General features: G+C 36.6%; 2 protein-coding genes across 3 annotated transcripts in view; one reads left to right on the top strand and one right to left on the bottom strand.

The window, feature by feature from the left end:
• The window catches only part of her2 (hairy-related 2), a 15,676-nt gene extending 13,299 nt beyond the window's left edge, over positions 1-2,377 (top strand). Inside the window, exons 2-3 of the mRNA XM_079597139.1 lie at positions 1,298-1,480; positions 1,597-2,377. Of these exons, the coding sequence (XP_079453265.1) occupies positions 1,430-1,480; positions 1,597-1,998 (453 nt within the window). The 5' untranslated portion in view covers positions 1,298-1,429 and the 3' untranslated portion in view covers positions 1,999-2,377. The remainder of the gene's footprint in view (positions 1-1,297; positions 1,481-1,596) is intronic.
• A 2,273-nt stretch (positions 2,378-4,650) lies between these two features.
• Positions 4,651-15,111, bottom strand: aldh4a1 (aldehyde dehydrogenase 4 family, member A1). Of its 2 annotated transcripts, XM_079597479.1 has the most exons (16): positions 15,037-15,111; positions 14,874-14,923; positions 13,592-13,685; positions 13,401-13,493; positions 12,801-12,848; positions 12,494-12,649; positions 10,975-11,124; positions 10,796-10,870; positions 10,188-10,375; positions 9,317-9,390; positions 8,474-8,670; positions 7,567-7,614; positions 7,326-7,478; positions 6,722-6,843; positions 6,459-6,577; positions 4,651-5,365 (listed from the first exon to the last, which is right to left on the bottom strand). In XM_079597479.1, exons 2-16 carry the CDS (start codon positions 14,912-14,914, stop codon positions 5,253-5,255), a joined length of 1,671 nt encoding a protein of 556 aa, XP_079453605.1. In that variant the 5' UTR covers positions 14,915-14,923; positions 15,037-15,111; the 3' UTR covers positions 4,651-5,252. The 2 variants fall into 2 exon arrangements, with proteins under 2 accessions (XP_079453605.1, XP_079453604.1); XM_079597478.1 differs by lacking the exon at positions 15,037-15,111 and having other exon boundaries at positions 14,874-15,025.
• Positions 15,112-16,928: the final 1,817 nt, after the last annotated feature.

Genomic DNA, 16,928 nt, shown 5'->3' with positions numbered 1-16,928 from the left:
GAAGTGTGCCGCACTCCCCCCCGCATTAGTAATGCTCTCTCAATGAGGCGACCAGCCCTCCTGCGGATATATTGAGCAATGATTAACAGAATAATTCATCCTAAAGGGGCACACTTAACCGTCCTCACTTCTTGATCTTAAATAAGGTGATGCAGTGAAATAAATAATATAAATATGCATAGCTGACATTAAAGGGATAGTTCATCCAAAAAAGGAAATTTTGTCATCATTTATTCACCTCAAGTTGTTCCAAACCTCTATGAATTTCTTTCTTATGTTGAACACAAAATAATATATTTTAAAGAATGTTGGTAATAATCAGACAGTTGACGGTAGCCATTGACTTCCATAGTCCATTTTTTGCCATTTTTTTCCATACTATGGAAGTCAATGGCTATCGTCAACTGTCTGATTACCAACATTCTTCAAAATATCTTCTTTTGTGTTCAACAGAAGAAAGAAATTCACACAGGTTTGGAACAACTTGAGGGTGAGTAAATGATGACAGAACTGTCATTTTTTGGGTGAACTATCCCTTTAAGGCACTCACAATATATACACTTGTCAACACAGCATAAAACATACATATACAACACACTAAAACAAATACACACTGAATGGCTAAACATTATTTGGTCATTGTTAACCTGTAAAATTATTTGAAATCTGAAAAATAAAAATATATGTTTAGCCAACTTTTATATAAAAAGACATTCCAACACATAGCCGAAAATTAAAACTATCTGTTTTGTTGTTTTGCATATCTTAAGAATAATGTATGTAGGCTACATACTACATGCTATTACATGCATATCTTTATTGTGTGTATGTATGTATGTATGAATGTATACATATACATATACACACACACACACATATGCTATATACGGTATATACATATAGGCTATATATATATATATATATATATAGCTATAATGTGTGTGTGTGTGTTTGTGTGTGTGTGTGTGTGTGTGTGTGTGTGTGTGTTAATTAAGTGCTAAAGATCTACTCATTGTTAGGATTTCAAATAATTGTTCAGGATCTTTTCTGAAGGAGATTTTGAGCGGGAAGCATTTGAAAGTTCTCATAATCTCTATTCACGGCATTGATCATCTACTTTCCCGCCGGAACAGCCAAGCACTCTGTCAAAGGCTCGTGCACTCCGCAATTTCTCGCTTTCCATTTACCGCGTGCGCGTGCGCGCGCACACGCACACACACGCTCCAGCTGTTTTGCTCTATTGTTTTGCAGCAAAGGAGGATCAGGCTAATTTAAACTTTTTCCATTGAACCTTCAGCCATTCTCTGATTGGCTCAAAAGTGTGGGAAACATAAGACACGCAGGAGAGGCGCGTATATAACGGGACTGTTTACCAGAAGAAACGCGCACACACACGACCAAGTGACAGACAACACAAACTGCAGCAAGAATGACTCCAAGTGTTTGCAAAGTGACTCAGACTGGCGGTGATAAAACTAAAGTAAGTAGGCTATTTACCTTTTTCGGAATTAATTGCCATTCCAAATGAATGCTTTTCACAAGAGTGTTTACTTACAATCAGTGGTCTAACCAAACTTTTAACTTTTTTTCCCCCAGTTGAGGAAACCAGTGGTGGAGAAGATGCGCAGGGATCGTATCAACAGATGCATTGAACAGCTTAAAGTTCTTCTAAAAACCGAGATAAAAGCCAGCCAGCCCTGTTCTAAACTAGAGAAGGCTGATGTCCTGGAAATGGCTGTCATTTACCTGAAGAACAGCACATGGCCACTGACAGCGTCTCCAAACGCAGACGCGCATGCGCAGAGCTACGCGGACGGCTTCTCCAGGTGCATAGAGGAGACTGCGCGATTCCTGTCGCTTCACAACCAGCAACAGAACACCAAACCAGCTTTAAAGGGACACTTTGACAGAACCCAGCAACACAAATCTGTCAGTGCGCCTGCGCGTAAAGACAGCTGTCAGATCACGGGAGAGCGCGCGCTTTGGAGACCCTGGTGATCTTCTTTCATAGCATCCTTATGAAGACACATCGAAGATAACATAGAGAATGTACTGTTTTCTCTATCTAAGTAAAACATTGTTTTTATAAAATGTTGATGTAGGCAGCAGCTGCCATGACGCTAGAATGTACCAGTCTACCCCATGCCTGAACCTGAGAGCACGTGTATCTGTCTATCGCTTTACTTCACCCGTGTGGAGATTAACTTCATTTACATATTGTAAAAGAGGGCTGTCACCTCTGTATGTTTCTGCTGAAATAATCTTTTTAATGAGATTTGTAACCGTTAGAGGTGTTAAATCTGTCATATTGATGGAGTGTGTAAAATTGTCTCATGTTGAGTTCGATAGAAAAAAATAAACTAAAATTACACATTTTATTTTTAAGGGTTTTCATTTTTTTTTGTGTCATAACTTTATTTTTATTTTTTTAACCAGATACACTAAAAAATACTGGGTTGTTTCAAAAACTCCCCAAACCCAACCGTTGGTTTTGATTTTTAAATGACATTTTTAAACCCAATGGTTGGGTTTGTCCATATTTGACCCAAACATGGGTTGAAACAACCCAGCATTTTTTTTAGAGTGTATTTCATAATATATAAAACATAAATACTAAATACACTTGTTCTCCACATAAGTTTGTACCTGGTTTATTGAATATGCAATGTTTAAAAGCTCTCTGACAATGTATGTTAGAGTCCTGAAGAGCAAATCACACACACACACACACACACACACACACACACACACCACACACACACACTCTCTCTCTCTCTCTCTCTCTCTCTCTCTCTCTCTCTCTCTAAAAAATGCTGGGTTGTTTCAACCCAATTTTGGGTCAAATATGGACAAACCCAGCCGTTGGGTTACATTTTTAAATTACATTTTTAACCCAACGGCTGGGTTTGTCCATATTTGACCCAAAATTGGGTTGAAACAACCCAGCATTTTTTAGAGACACACACACACACACACACACACACACACACACACACACACACACACACACACACACACACACACACACACACACACACACACACACACACACACACACACACACACCACACACACACTCTCTCTCACTCTCTCTCTCTCTCTCTCTCTCTCTCTCTCTCTAAAAAATGCTGGGTTGTTTCAACCCAATTTTGGGTCAAATATGGACAAACCCAGCCGTTGGGTTACATTTTTAAATTACATTTTTAACCCAACGGCTGGGTTTGTCCATATTTGACCCAAAATTGGGTTGAAACAACCCAGCATTTTTTAGAGACACACACACACACACACACACACACACACACACACACACACACACACACACACACACACACACACACACACACACACACACACACACACACACACACTTATTCAACAAAGCTTAAATAATAAAACATTCTAATGCAAATTAATGCCTGTAATGAGAAATCCCCCATTTCTCAGGTTCTGGAAACGGCATGCTTCAATCTCCTGTCGTGTTTTCTCGTCATGAAGTGCTGAAAGAGGAACGGCCTGCATGAGAGAGGAAAGAGACTGCGTTCTCAGGCCCTCACATATACAGTCCTCTTGCTTTTATTGAGTAAAGAAGTGTGTCTCCACAGCCATATCTCCATAAAGCGCTTGTCTGAAGTGTGTCCCACTCCTTTGATGGGAGTCATATAAGAATGTGTTACTGTGGGAGCCAGAGACCAGAGGTGACCCAGCACAAATAAAACGCTTGCTTTGCTTGGTGGTTGATTGACACAAATAAAGAAAAGCACAGGCAACTTTTATAGAAGTGTAACTTGATAACAAGGAATCATTCTCAGCAGTTCTTTTGCTTCTTGTGCATTCAGGTCATAAAACACAAAGTGTGTCTGAGAACCATGTCCATATAAAGAGGACTTACAATATGCAAAATATTAATCAAGTATTATAATAAAGTATAAAAATATGTGACCCTGGACCACAAACCCAGTCTGGAGCCGCACGGGTATATCTGTGGCAAAAGCCAACTATACATTGTACGGGTCAAAATTATCCATTTTTCTTTTATGCCAAAAATCATTAGGATATTAAGATCATGTTCCATGAAGATATTTAGTAAATTTCCTACCGTAAATATATAAAACATGTATTTTTGTGAGTGAATGCAGCACAATCGTGAACATAAATGCACAACTTTAAAGGAGATTTTCTCAATGTTTCGATTTTTTTGCTCCTCAGATTCCAGATTTTCTATAGTTGTATCTCGACCGAATATTGTCCTATCCTAACAAACCACACATCAATGGAAAGCGTATTTATTCAGCTTTCATATGATGTATACATGTCAATTTAAAAAAATTGACCCATGTGACTGGTTTTGTGGTCCAGAGTCACATATTATTAAAATAACACTGGCCATTTGGCGCTTTTAAATCATATTTGTGTCTGGTAGTTTGGAAGTCTACACATGATACGTTCTTTAAGACTTGTTAGAGGTAAATATCTGAACTCAAGCCTTATTTTATAAGTCGTGAAAGAGTCATAAATCTTTGGTCTATACAGTGATCGAACACTGCTTGAACATTTAAGGTCTGAATAGGAAATATAGCAGATAGTCTCTGTATTAAGTGCCCTGGAAGTCTTATTCTGAAGTTTATAATATGCAAAATAACACATAAATCCATCATCCACACCATGTGTTTATTGAGGCACAGTAAGTTTTCAGATATTTTGACCAGGTTAATACCTTGCTGGCGTGGTCATTTTCACAAAAATGAAAACATTATTTGCCTTCACACTTACATGTAAATGATATTAGAATGCTACAGATAACAGCACAAATAATTATTATAGTTAAAATTTCAAATGGAAGATCGCATCAGTGTAAATGTAACAATACAAATTACATGGAAAAAGCGAATTTTGAAAGAAAAATCACATAGTGAAATGATGACAGATTAAAGTGAAAACGTGTCAGTGCATTTCCCAGGTTTGTTTGAATTGAGTATCTCTTCATATTAACAATGCAGTGATGTTTGAAGTCTGGACGGACACCAGAGGCAGCAAGTTTCTTGAGTACATTCACACTAGCTGGTTTCTGGTGGTTAGCATGTTGAAAGTTCACCAGCAGAGGGCGTTTAGTTTAGTTTAGTTCTAACAGTCTAACAGCCCTCTCAACTGTGTTTTCAGCTGTGCATGATGGGACGATTAAGAATGGGTTTGATTGCTTTACGAGTCTTGATGGAGGGATTCAGGGTTCAGGGCGGTACGGTCATGATCTCTTAGCCCATGTAGGGATATTTCCATTCTGTAAGTGGCACGTAGGTCTGCTTGACAACCTGTGGGGACGTCCATCGGAGGACGTAGTGTGGGCCACCGGGCTTGTCGTTGGTGCCTGAAAACATCATAAAAAAACATGAGATGTGAACTTTACAGGTGGAACTGGAAAAATTTGAATATGGTGCAAAAGTGCATTTATTTCAATAATTCAGCTTAAAAGGTAAAACTAATATATTATATAGACTCATTACATGCAAAGTGAGCTATTTCAAGCCTTTATCTGTTATAATTTTGATGATTATGGATTACAGCTTATGAAAACCTTTTCACAATACTCTAATTTTGAATTTGGGGTTTTCATAAGCTGTAAGCCATAATCATCAGAATTATAACAAATAAAGGCTTGAAATATCTCACTTTGCATGTAATAAGTCTATATAATATATTAGTTTCACCTTTTAAGTTGAATTATTGAAATAAATGCACTTTTGCACAATATTCATATTTTTCGGGTTTCACCTGTATATAATTATTCAGCAAAAACCTGTTTATTATTTGAGTTTGAACTACTCAAATTTCAAGCTGAATTAACTAGTTAAGCAATACGGATGTAATTCCTTTCTGGTATCATTATATGTATAGTGCAAAAGTTGGGTTTACTTGGAATAAGTGGTTATGTGGTAGCTTGTTTCCGCCAAAGAATAAAAAATAAAAAAGGTAATTGCTACTTATTTATCTTACTTCTGAATTATTATTATTATTTTTTTTGCAACTGCGAGTATAAATCTCACAATTTTGACTTTATAACTCTTTGTAATTGAGAGTTGTAAACTTGCAATTGTGAGAAAAATAGTCAAATAGTTTGAGATAAAAAGTCACAATTACCTTTTTTTTTCTGTGGGTGAAACAAGCTCCTGTAGTTATGACATTGAAGTTGAAATTCTGCATATACATTTGCACAGATAAGGGCAGTAAGGGATTTTAATCACAATAGTCTAATGCCAATGTGTAAAATGTGCTTTTGGCTATACCGGTAGTTTTTAAAGAGTGCGTTTTTGATGCATATTGCCTGGTCCTATGGATTTTAGGTTTTTGATGGAGAACTCAATTATTTTTTACTTAAAATGATGCCAATGATTCAGTCTCCAGAGATTAACTTGATTGAATCTGGATCATTCCTTCAGTCGGTCAATGATATTTGGTTTTACCTGATGCTCTGGCGCCACCAAATGGCTGCTGGGCCACAATGGATCCTGTAGATTTGTCATTGATGTAATAGTTTCCAGCAGCGTTTCTCAAGATCTTTCCTGCCTCATCAATAACAGCCCTAAAACAAGCAATTACATTATAAATGTATGTTAAAGACACAAGTCTAGTGCAGAGATATGAGTGTCTGGCGTTTTGTTGAAAAGCTGGGAATGTGCTGATCTGGGTTGCTTAATGGATTTAAATGACATGTCGCGGCACTCACTTGTCTTGGGCAAAGACGGCTCCGGTCAGGGCGTACGGAGAAGTGTTGTCTATTAAGTGCAGGACCTTCTTGTAGTCAGATTCGGGGTAAACGTAAACTGTGAGGATGGGCCCAAAGATCTCCTGAAAAAGCAAAGAATTAATATATGAGATGTTTTTGACTTCCTCTTATATTTCACTTTTCAAACATTTAAAAACATTACTAATTTTCCATCAAGTAAATTAAAGACGACCTATTATGTCCATTTTCAAAGTCTTGATTTAGTTTTTGGGCTCTACTAGAAAATGTTTGCATGCTTGAATGTTCAAAGACATAATTTTTTTCCATATTCTCCATAGTTTGCAGCTCTCGATATCTAGATCCGGGGGACAGTGGGTGGTAACTGGATCAGCCGAGACCATCCGTTTGTGAAGAGAAGCGTTAAATGAGGTTAAATGGAAGAGATCGTTTTATCTAAACAAACCAAAGTCCACCCATTCACCGTCCTGAGCCTGTGTGTGTGTGTGTGTGTGTGTGTGTGTGTGTGTGTGTGTGAGTGCAATCCTGGTCGAAAACCAAAGCCGCTGAGCCTTAAATTGCCCAAAAAAATGCAAAAATTTTAAACCTCATTCATGATTTTCTCCTGTGCGTCGGTGGTTTCAATGATTGTGGGATCCACGAAGTATCCTTTTTTATCATCACAGTTTCCTCCAGCGATGATCTTCAGATGTGGAGAGGATCTGGCATGTTCCAGATATTTCTTGTTCCTGGAGAAGGACTTGGAAATAAAAGACATTGTGTTTAATACTTTGACAAGAAAACAACGTCATGCTTTGTTAATTGATAAACAGGAAGCTGGTTTGCACCTTGTCATCGATAACCGCTGAGAGGAAAGTGCCGAAATCTTCGACTGGCTGTGAAGTGACAAAACAGAAAAATGTCACATGAACACTTTTGGAGTTTAGTGAGCAGTTAAAACATCCCAGTAAGCAATAGCCGTCATTTCACCGTCTCTGTTAACTATAGACCTGATAGTCCGGCTATGAGTAACACTTCTAGACAAAATAACCTTGAATTGGGTACATGTCGTTTTTGCCAGAATAACTTGCGAGATAAATGATATTCCATCATGTAAGTAAAGTCAACAGTGATTACAATGTGATTGGTTTCATTTCTTTGACATGTTCTATGCTATTTGAAGCCCACTTATAGTCAAAACTGATTCATTGTAGTTTTTAGCGAGGCAACGCATGATGGTTGAAATCCCATCATGTTACCAATGTCAATAATATCTACAAGATGTAAGTGTAATTTCATGTAGGGCTGAAAACGATTAATCGCATGTGTGTGTATTGTGTATAATTAATTTGTATATATAAACACATACACATCCATGTATATATTTAAGATTTTTATTTATTTATATATAAAATAGTTCTATTCATATATAATATAAATAATATAAAAATATATATGCAGTATATAAATGCAAATATTTCTCAAATATATACATGCATGCGTGTGTATTTATATACACAAAATAATTATACACAATACACACACATATATTATGTAAACACAAACTTTTATTTTGGATGCGATTAATCGCTTATAGCCCTAATTTCATGTCATGGTCAATCTGTAGTCACGATTTAGCTATTAAACGACTATTAGACGGCTTTTAAACGCAAAATTGCTTGCTGGGATACAACCATGATCTGCTGAAAATTCAGCAGTCGCCAGTAATAAACAAACTCAAACTCTTCTACTTACGTCTCCCATTTTGATGAGTTTGTGGATGTCCAGGAGTCCCTGTTTGATCTGAGGCCACAGTGAGTCTGGCACGTACATCCTGGAGCAGGCCGAACACTTCTGTCCTCCGTACTCAAACGCGGAGCGGATGGTGCCGGTCACCACACTGTCAACGTCTGCGGACTTGTGCACAAAGTGGAAGTTCTTGCCACCGCATTCTGAAACACACACGAGAAACAGGAAATTAAAAAATATTCAGATTTTAGAATTTTAAATCTTACACATCATTCCAATTGACCCTTCGCAGGGAGCTTGATTGACAGGTGATCTGACCAATCATACTTCGCCATCCGCCATTTTGTCCGACAAAGCAGTCAGGAGAGTTAGAAGATTAACATGGGAGGATTTGAACTTGAGAAGCGGAGTGTACTGACGCCTTTCCGCGGTTAAAACAACATTCCTTCTGATGTTCATTCATGTTTATTTGATGCTATAAATGAACTAGAAGGAAGAGATGATCGGTTCACGAGCAGCTTTAACTGAGACTCTACAGCGATCTGTCACGACACATTAAAGAGCCACAAAACGGTATTTATTGTTAAATTTCTTTTTAAAAATGACCAAATTTGAAAGGTGAGACTTTGTTTAATATCAAAAGTAACCGAAAAGTAACCTGGTCTGTCCTGTCTGTCAGTGTGTTGTCAGTCTCCTCTCTGCTCCACGATGTGTTTTTCACTGCGTGAGAACATGGTGTCTGTGTGTGTGTGAGAGCGGCGTAGCTTGTCGGACATAGCGACAGTAACTAAGGGGGGCGGGTCTTTGCGAACGGTCAATTGAATTCTCAATGCAACGGAAAACACAAACCTCCACCGACCCGAGGGAAATTCCTGTAGATATCCAGATTCTGGGCGACCTGCTTCCACAACCGTTTAAAGGTTCTGGAGAGGATACAGGAAAGTCAGATTGGAGCAATATAAAAATCAGGACATTTTTAACTAGGCTTGGTCTACGTCTCGGAAAATCATATACATCTTAAAGGGTTTTCAATAGCAAGTCCTATTTGTGTCGTCAAGTTCATTACACAACTGTTCAAAAGTAAATAAATGAATGTTATTCTGCAAGGATGCATTAAATTGATCAAAAATGACAGTAAAGACATTTATAATGTTGCAAAAGATTTTTCTTTTAAATAAATACTGTTTTTTAAACTTTCTATTCATCAAAGAATCCTGGGAAAAAAAATATAATGGTTTCCATCAACTATTTTCAACATTGATAATAATCAGAAATGTTTCTTGAGCATCAAATCATCACATTAGAGTGATTTCTGAAGGGTCATGTGACCCTTCACACTGAAGACTGGAGTAATGATGCTGACAATTTTGAATAAATTACATTTTAAAATATATTCAAATAGAAAACAGTTATTTTAAATTAAAATAATATTTCACTATATAACAGTTTTTACTGTATTTTTGATCAAATAAATGCAGCTTTGTTGAGCAGAAAAACATTCAAATCTTACAATAACACAAGCTTTTGAACAGTTTTAAAGTTAAAATCCTACAGATTTTAGGTTTCAACCATGCAAAAAAACTTAAAACTTTCCCTTTGCACTGCAACACCTGCAGTCTGACAAAACTTAACCCAGACAGAATGTTACACTAAAGATAAGAGTAACGCAATCACATTGCATACAGTATGACCGAGTCAACCAGGATAGAAAGAGACGTACGGGACACTGCCAGTGAAGTTAATGCCAGCCAGGTGCTCAGAGGACGTGATGGTGTCTCCAAACACCGGACCGTCAGCCGGGACAAACTGGATGATGTTGGGTGGCAGTCCAGACTCTCTCAGGATCTTATAGACGGCGTAGCTGGCGGACATGGCCGTGTCACTGGGTTTCCACAACACCACGTTACCCTGAACGCAGATTTGTGACGAAGTCAGCGTTAGAAATGATCCAAAACGCTCAAGTGTCAGTGCATGTCACTGCAAATTTATTAATTTTCAGTAATATTATCAATTTGACTGCACTGACACATCATCAGATGAGAACAAAGCTGGATAATGACCGACAGTAATGTCTTCTGCAGAGCTGCTTATAGCAGAATTGAACTTGTTTCATAATTGATGAGCTTTTCTCTGTTATTGAACTGAAACAAAACTGAGCTGAATATACTATTGTCTTTTTAGAGCTGCTTGAAATTTAATTTGTTTCATAATTTAAAGAACTTTGCAACATTAACACTATTATTTTCATGTTATCAGTCTATGAAGCTCCTTCGAAACAATCTGTATTGTATAAAGCGCTATACTGTATAAATAATCTTGACATCTCACCATGATGGCAGGGGTGCCGGCAAGGTTTCCACCAATCGCTGTGAAGTTGAATGGTGCAACAGCAGCAACAAATCCCTGAAACAATTCAAATTCAAGTCAATACCCAATCATGACTTGTGCAAATAAATCTGTTACGTAATTATCTGATTATCTAGGAAACGGCACAGTAGGGAGCGCACCTCCAATCCGCGGTACAGCATTGTGTTGGTACTTCCATCGCTGTCCAACGGCTGCTGGTGTTCCAGCTCGATCGCATGTTTGGCATTGAACCTGAAGAAGTCAATGAGTTCTGCAGCAGCGTCAATCTCAGCCTGGACCACAGTCTTACCCTGAGACACGGAGCAGAGGACATCAGGAACGGATTCTCTAAGATTAAAACCCTGTCAGTAATGACTCTCCCTCATGTTGTTCAACCCCGTGAGACTTTCCTTCATCTTCAGAATACAAATGAAGATATTAGTGATTAAATCTGAGCGCTGTCTCACTCCTCCATAGGCTTCTATTGTAATTGAAACTTGCCGGCCCAGAAAGTTAGTAAAGACAATGTTTAAAATAGTGCAAGTGACTACAGTGGTTCACACCATGTCCTAACTACACGTGATGCCGCGACACGCGATAAAAGGCTATTTTCCATGTTAATCAGAGTTGTTGTCCTAACCAGCCGCGACAGCGACACGCGACGATTATATTTTAGAAACGGTTTCTATTTTTCTGCGGCGTTGCGCTGGAACAACAAACACAAAGTGTGGCACTGATAATCTCAGGCGCTGTTTATGTGCTTTATTTAATGTTAAAAGCGTGTCATGTGACTTTGAATATCATTTAGTGCTCCAGCTTTGTAGCTGTAAAAGCAACACTGGATAATTCACCTCAGATCTTGAAATTAAACAAATGGAAACAAGAACGTTCAAACTGTGAACAAACAAGTGTATTATTTGACAGATTGTTTTAGTAACTCAGTAGCCTATGTATTTGAATAATGTTTAAATGGTGTAATATTTGTGAATTTGATTATGTAGCTACTTATCCATTTTCTTGCGATTGCCGTCAAGATTACTCTCTGGTGCCGTGCACTCGCCACGAGACTCCGCCCACACGCTGTTCTGGTTGGCTGTGCACTTGACGTGAGACTCCGCCCACACGCTGTTCTGATTGGCTGTGGGTTTTGATTGATCTTTACGCATCTCGCAGTCGCGTCTAGTGTGGACACGGTGTCAAGTTTATCAAGCGACGAGAATACATTTTGTGTGCAAAAAAAACTAAAATAACGACTTTATTCAACTATTGATTTTCTTCAGTGTGGGCCTCTGAGTGAGTTCACATAGTGTCACAGCGCAGCGCTTCTGAGCGCTTCAGGCTCACTATTGGCCAGCATCACACATGTGACCAGCATCGGCCAATATGAAGGAGTGATCCAGGAGTGAAGGAGTGAGACAGCTCTCAGATTTAATAAAAAATATCTTCATTTGTGTTCCGAAGATGAACGAAAGTCTAATGAGGTTGAACAACATGAGGGAGAGTAATTACTGACCGAATTTTCATTTTTGGATGAACAAACCCTTTAATGGGAAGCCAGCAAACATAATCCCATGTGTAACACACTAGTTAACATCAGACAACACGTGATGAAGCAGAAACAGCCTCCAAGTGTGCAAAGCTCTCAGATCGAGGGGTTTCTAAATGTTTGTGAAGACGCACCTGTCCTATCATGGTCTTGGCCAGGACGTCTGCTCTCTCGGGTCCACTGATGATGTCAGCAGCTTTGAAGAAGATCTGTGCTCGATCTGCAACCGGTTTAAGATCCCATTCCCTCCGAGCCGCTACTGACGCCTCAATGGCTTTATTTAACAGCTCCTAAAGACACAAAATACACCAAATCATGATGCAAAATAAAACCTGTGAAATGGTTTCATTATACTGTGGAGTTCAATAAAATCTCTCAGATACATTTGCAGATTTATTTCCCCATTTTGACGTTATAATTTACACTAAAAACATACGGTACCTTATCAGCGTAGCAGAACTTGGACACTTTGTGAGAGTGGTTGAAGGGCTATGAAGAAAAAAATAACTAATTAATATAATATCACTAACTAAACTAATATCACACTGAACATGATTTAACAGAACAATAACTCAATATATATATTATATATATATATATACACATGTATGAACATCAATGTAACATAATTATATAAATTGTGAGAAAAGCCATTGTAAAAACTGGCCAGTGATTGTATAGTGGCAGAGAGAGATGTTTATTTAAAGTACAACATAGAAATAAATATAATAAATAATAAATGGATTTTAAATATTAACTTAACTTGAAATTATTTTATTTCAAGTGCAACAGAAAATAAAATAATAATAATAATTGGACGTTAAATGTATGTTGTTATAACCTTTATTTTTTTACCAGGAAAAGAAGCACATTGAGATTAAGAATCTCTTCTACAAGAGCGTTTACAATGTTGTGCACAATATTAATAATAAACATAATATGTCATGCTGTGATGAACTCCAGAGGTATCGACGACTATTTCACTGTAAAAGAGCTACAGATCACATGTTCATACACAAACCAGAGAAATGATTAACTCACGGACAGCTGGTATCTGATATCTTTGGTCCACACTTCTTCATTTCCAATCACACATGGAATCTCTTCTGTCTTTCCCTTCAGGTTTTGTAACGCCTGATGATCAAAGTAAAACAGAGACGGTCAATCAGATACGCAGCTTCAGTGTATCAGGACATCGGTGTGTGAGATGTGTGTGTGTGTGTGTGTTTCACCTTCTCCAGCTCTGATCTCTCTTTACTGCCCTCTTTAAAGCCGAGCACAGGCTCGTTCTTCACCTCCACAGCTGCACACGAGAAGGTCTTGAACCTGCAGAGAAACAAGCTTGCTGTTACTGAGTCTTCAACACTTCTCTATGAACCTGTGGGCTTTTTCTCTAGTCTCGTTTAGTCACGCAAAACACAAGCCTCTCAATCAGTAACTTATATAAAGTCATCTAGACAGAATGGCTGCAAGTATAACTTGTTGTAAATCCATAACAGGAGACAATTGGGTCACTTTAGTTTTTAATGCATCCAGCTGAAAGACAGCTGCTTATTTATTCAAATAATAAATATAATTAAAAATAATATCACTACGTTAAAAACGCATTAAAACCCTTGTTGAAATAAACCAAAAAAATATGAATGCATTACTAATTTATAAGTATATAGTTCCAGTCAAAGTTTGGAAACATTACTATTTTTAATGTTTTCGAAAGAAGTCTCTTATGCTCATCAAGGCTGCATTTATTAGATCAAAATAGAGTAAAAACAGTAATATTGTGAAATATTAGTACAATTTAAAATAATGGTTTTCTATTATTTAAAATATAAGTGATTTCTGTTTTTTCAGCATCATTACTTCAGTGTCACATGATCCTTCAGAAATCATTCTAATGATTTATCTAATCTAATTCTATTTATATAATAATCATTGAAACAGTTGTGCTGCTTAATATTTTTTTACAACCTGTGAATATTTCTTTGATAACATTTCTTTATTCTTTGATGAATAAAAAGTTTAAAAAGAACAGCTATTTTAAATAGAAATCTTTTGTAACAATATACACTACCGTTCAAAAGTTTGGGGTCAGTAATTTTCTTTCATTCTTTAAAAAAAGAAAGAAATTAATACATTTAATTCAGCAAGGATGTTATTGATAAAAGTGATAGTAAAGAAATGGTTCAATGTTGCAATGTTTCCTTTGTACAGTCTTTCTGTATGTGTATTATGCTTATGAATAGCTTGAGCTACAGTAAAAACAATGAGAGGCACTTGTGTAAACAGATCTCAGCAACCTAACAGTGGGAGGACAAGTTTCTTGAGCCATTACATAACACCGTCTGCCTGCCAAACAGCACGTTAAGTGCAAACTTCCAGCGCTTATACACACATCACATGATAATGCACAAGCATACTATTATTATTTTTCAATGCACGAGGAGGTGACACATCTCAAATAGGCATCAGAAGAGTGAAAGTCATGTGTAAGTCCATGTGCAATCGCATACATACCCCTTCCAAGACTGACAGATGACAGATCTCGCTCGTAGCATGTTTAATCTCTGGGCGTACAGGGGAAGGAGAGATTTCATATATATGTATTAAAAAATAAAAAAAAACTATATGTATCCTCCTGCTGAGGAACTAAAGCGCTAAGTAGTATTATAATACTTACTTGTACTCTCCAAGATCACAGACGACATCACATGGATGGAGGATAACTACCACTTCCGGGACAGGGGGGGGAGTTCATGACAGGCGAAATGTGTTGAGCTGTTACATTTCATAACAACATTTTTCTAATAAAAATAGATACTAGTGATTTACTATTTTATTCACAATTGTAAAGGTACGTTTACCGGCTCATTATAAAAAATATATATAATAAATTCAAATTAAGCGGCGCCCCTGTTGTTCATAAATGGGACAGTCAAGAGGGCGAGTCTCTCACTGGCCAATCAGCTTTCGAGACGTTCGGCTCCCAGTAAAACATAAGAGTCGTTTTTCATACAGTGTTTCTATTTAAACAATTTTTTTTAAATGTTATGCCCATTTGCCAATCTTGTTTTTATCCGCAGTCAAAATGAGGACTTTAATCATTACAGCACTAAATGTTAATTATATTTTTTAAATATCAATTATACCTTCACCACGCACCACATACGTCCTTAAATAATGTTTACGTTTGTGGAGGGCGAGAAAATGTGTGTGTGAAAATTATTTTTATGTTATTTTTTTTTACCGCTGCACTTCAAATTAACAAATTTACAACGGCTTCGAACGAGGCTCAACTAATCAGAACATTTTTAAACAGAACGTTTTTAACACTGTCAGCATCTAAATTTCATCATGCCCCTAGGCTTCCCAGATAAGAGACGAGTGTGTTTGCATTGAGAAGATGTTGTAATGACACTAAGAGAACATACATGTCCACACACCTCCAGACAGAGTCAGAAAAAGCATAATATTCATGTGGTTTGAGGCTTTATAAAACGTCCATACCCCTATTCAGTCTGAAGTTCTGAACAGTTAAAACTCGAATAACTATACATTCACTATCATAATTGTCCATTTGTACATAACATCTCAAAATTGTAAATAACATATCTGTACATTCATAAAACGTATATATGATATTATACTTATGCTAACATATCTGTACATTCTTAAAACGTATATATGATATTATACTTATAAATGATATATATATATATATATATATATATATATATATATATATATATATATATATATATAGGCTATATATATATATATATATATATATATATGAATTAGTGCTGGGCAATGATCAATCACGATTGATCGAATACAAAATAAAAGTTTGTGTTTACATTGTATGTGTGTGTACTGTGTATAATTATTTTGTGTATATAAATACACACATTTGCATGTATATATTGAAGAAATATTTGCATACTATATATATATTTATACATAATTTGTATTATATATAAATATTTTATACTGTATATAAATAACACATTTAATAAATAACATTTATAATATAACATGTTTACAAATATTCATGACTCGTGCCACTAGATGGCCTTATACCGAGTCTATTTGGATCAAATGAGCTTTTCCGATGGGTCCTAAAGTAATTTTTTATTCAGTATGCATTCAGATACACATATAGACATTATAAAAAAAAATTTGGGTAAAGTTTTAGCATTTTTAGTTTGAATTTTGAGCATTTTCAGGTTTCTCTATATGTATCGCATTCCATTAATTCCTATGGGGGTCAATTTGACCCGATTTTTTACTTTTTAAAATGTCAACAACAAAACTCTTCGGATCCATTCAAATTTGTTTGTGTGTATTCCGTGGTTCAAGTGCGACAAATGTCATGGGGTCTTGGACCCTTCCGATTAACACTCAATAAAAATAATAATAAAAAAATTAAAATGTCTGAGGGAAGGATGAGGGTTAAATTTGTACACTATAATATGTAACGTTCAGTTTTTTTTTTTTTATACATAATTGTGTCAAATTAGCATGCACGGTATATTTTTAAATAATAAATCGGCTTTTGAAAATTCAATGTTT

This window comes from Phoxinus phoxinus, assembly GCF_949152265.1.
Source record: "Phoxinus phoxinus genome assembly, chromosome: 22".
In the NCBI taxonomy this organism is placed as follows: Eukaryota; Metazoa; Chordata; class Actinopteri; order Cypriniformes; family Leuciscidae; genus Phoxinus; species Phoxinus phoxinus.
Note: the sequence above shows the minus strand (reverse complement) of the source record. Positions and strands in the feature narration are given on the sequence as shown.

Bases quoted from the DNA above. Each gene is read 5' to 3' on its own strand.
- aldh4a1 (XM_079597478.1), bottom strand. From the start codon at position 14,953: ATGAAATCTCTCCTTCCCCTGTACGCCCAGAGATTAAACATGCTACGA. The intron at 12,849-13,400 runs GTGAGTTAATCA...TTTTCTTCATAG, and splicing joins ATATCAGATACCAGCTGTCC to CCCTTCAACCACTCTCACAA. The intron at 5,366-6,458 runs GTAAAACCAAAT...TGATGTTTTCAG, and splicing joins TGGTGGCGCCAGAGCATCAG to GCACCAACGACAAGCCCGGT.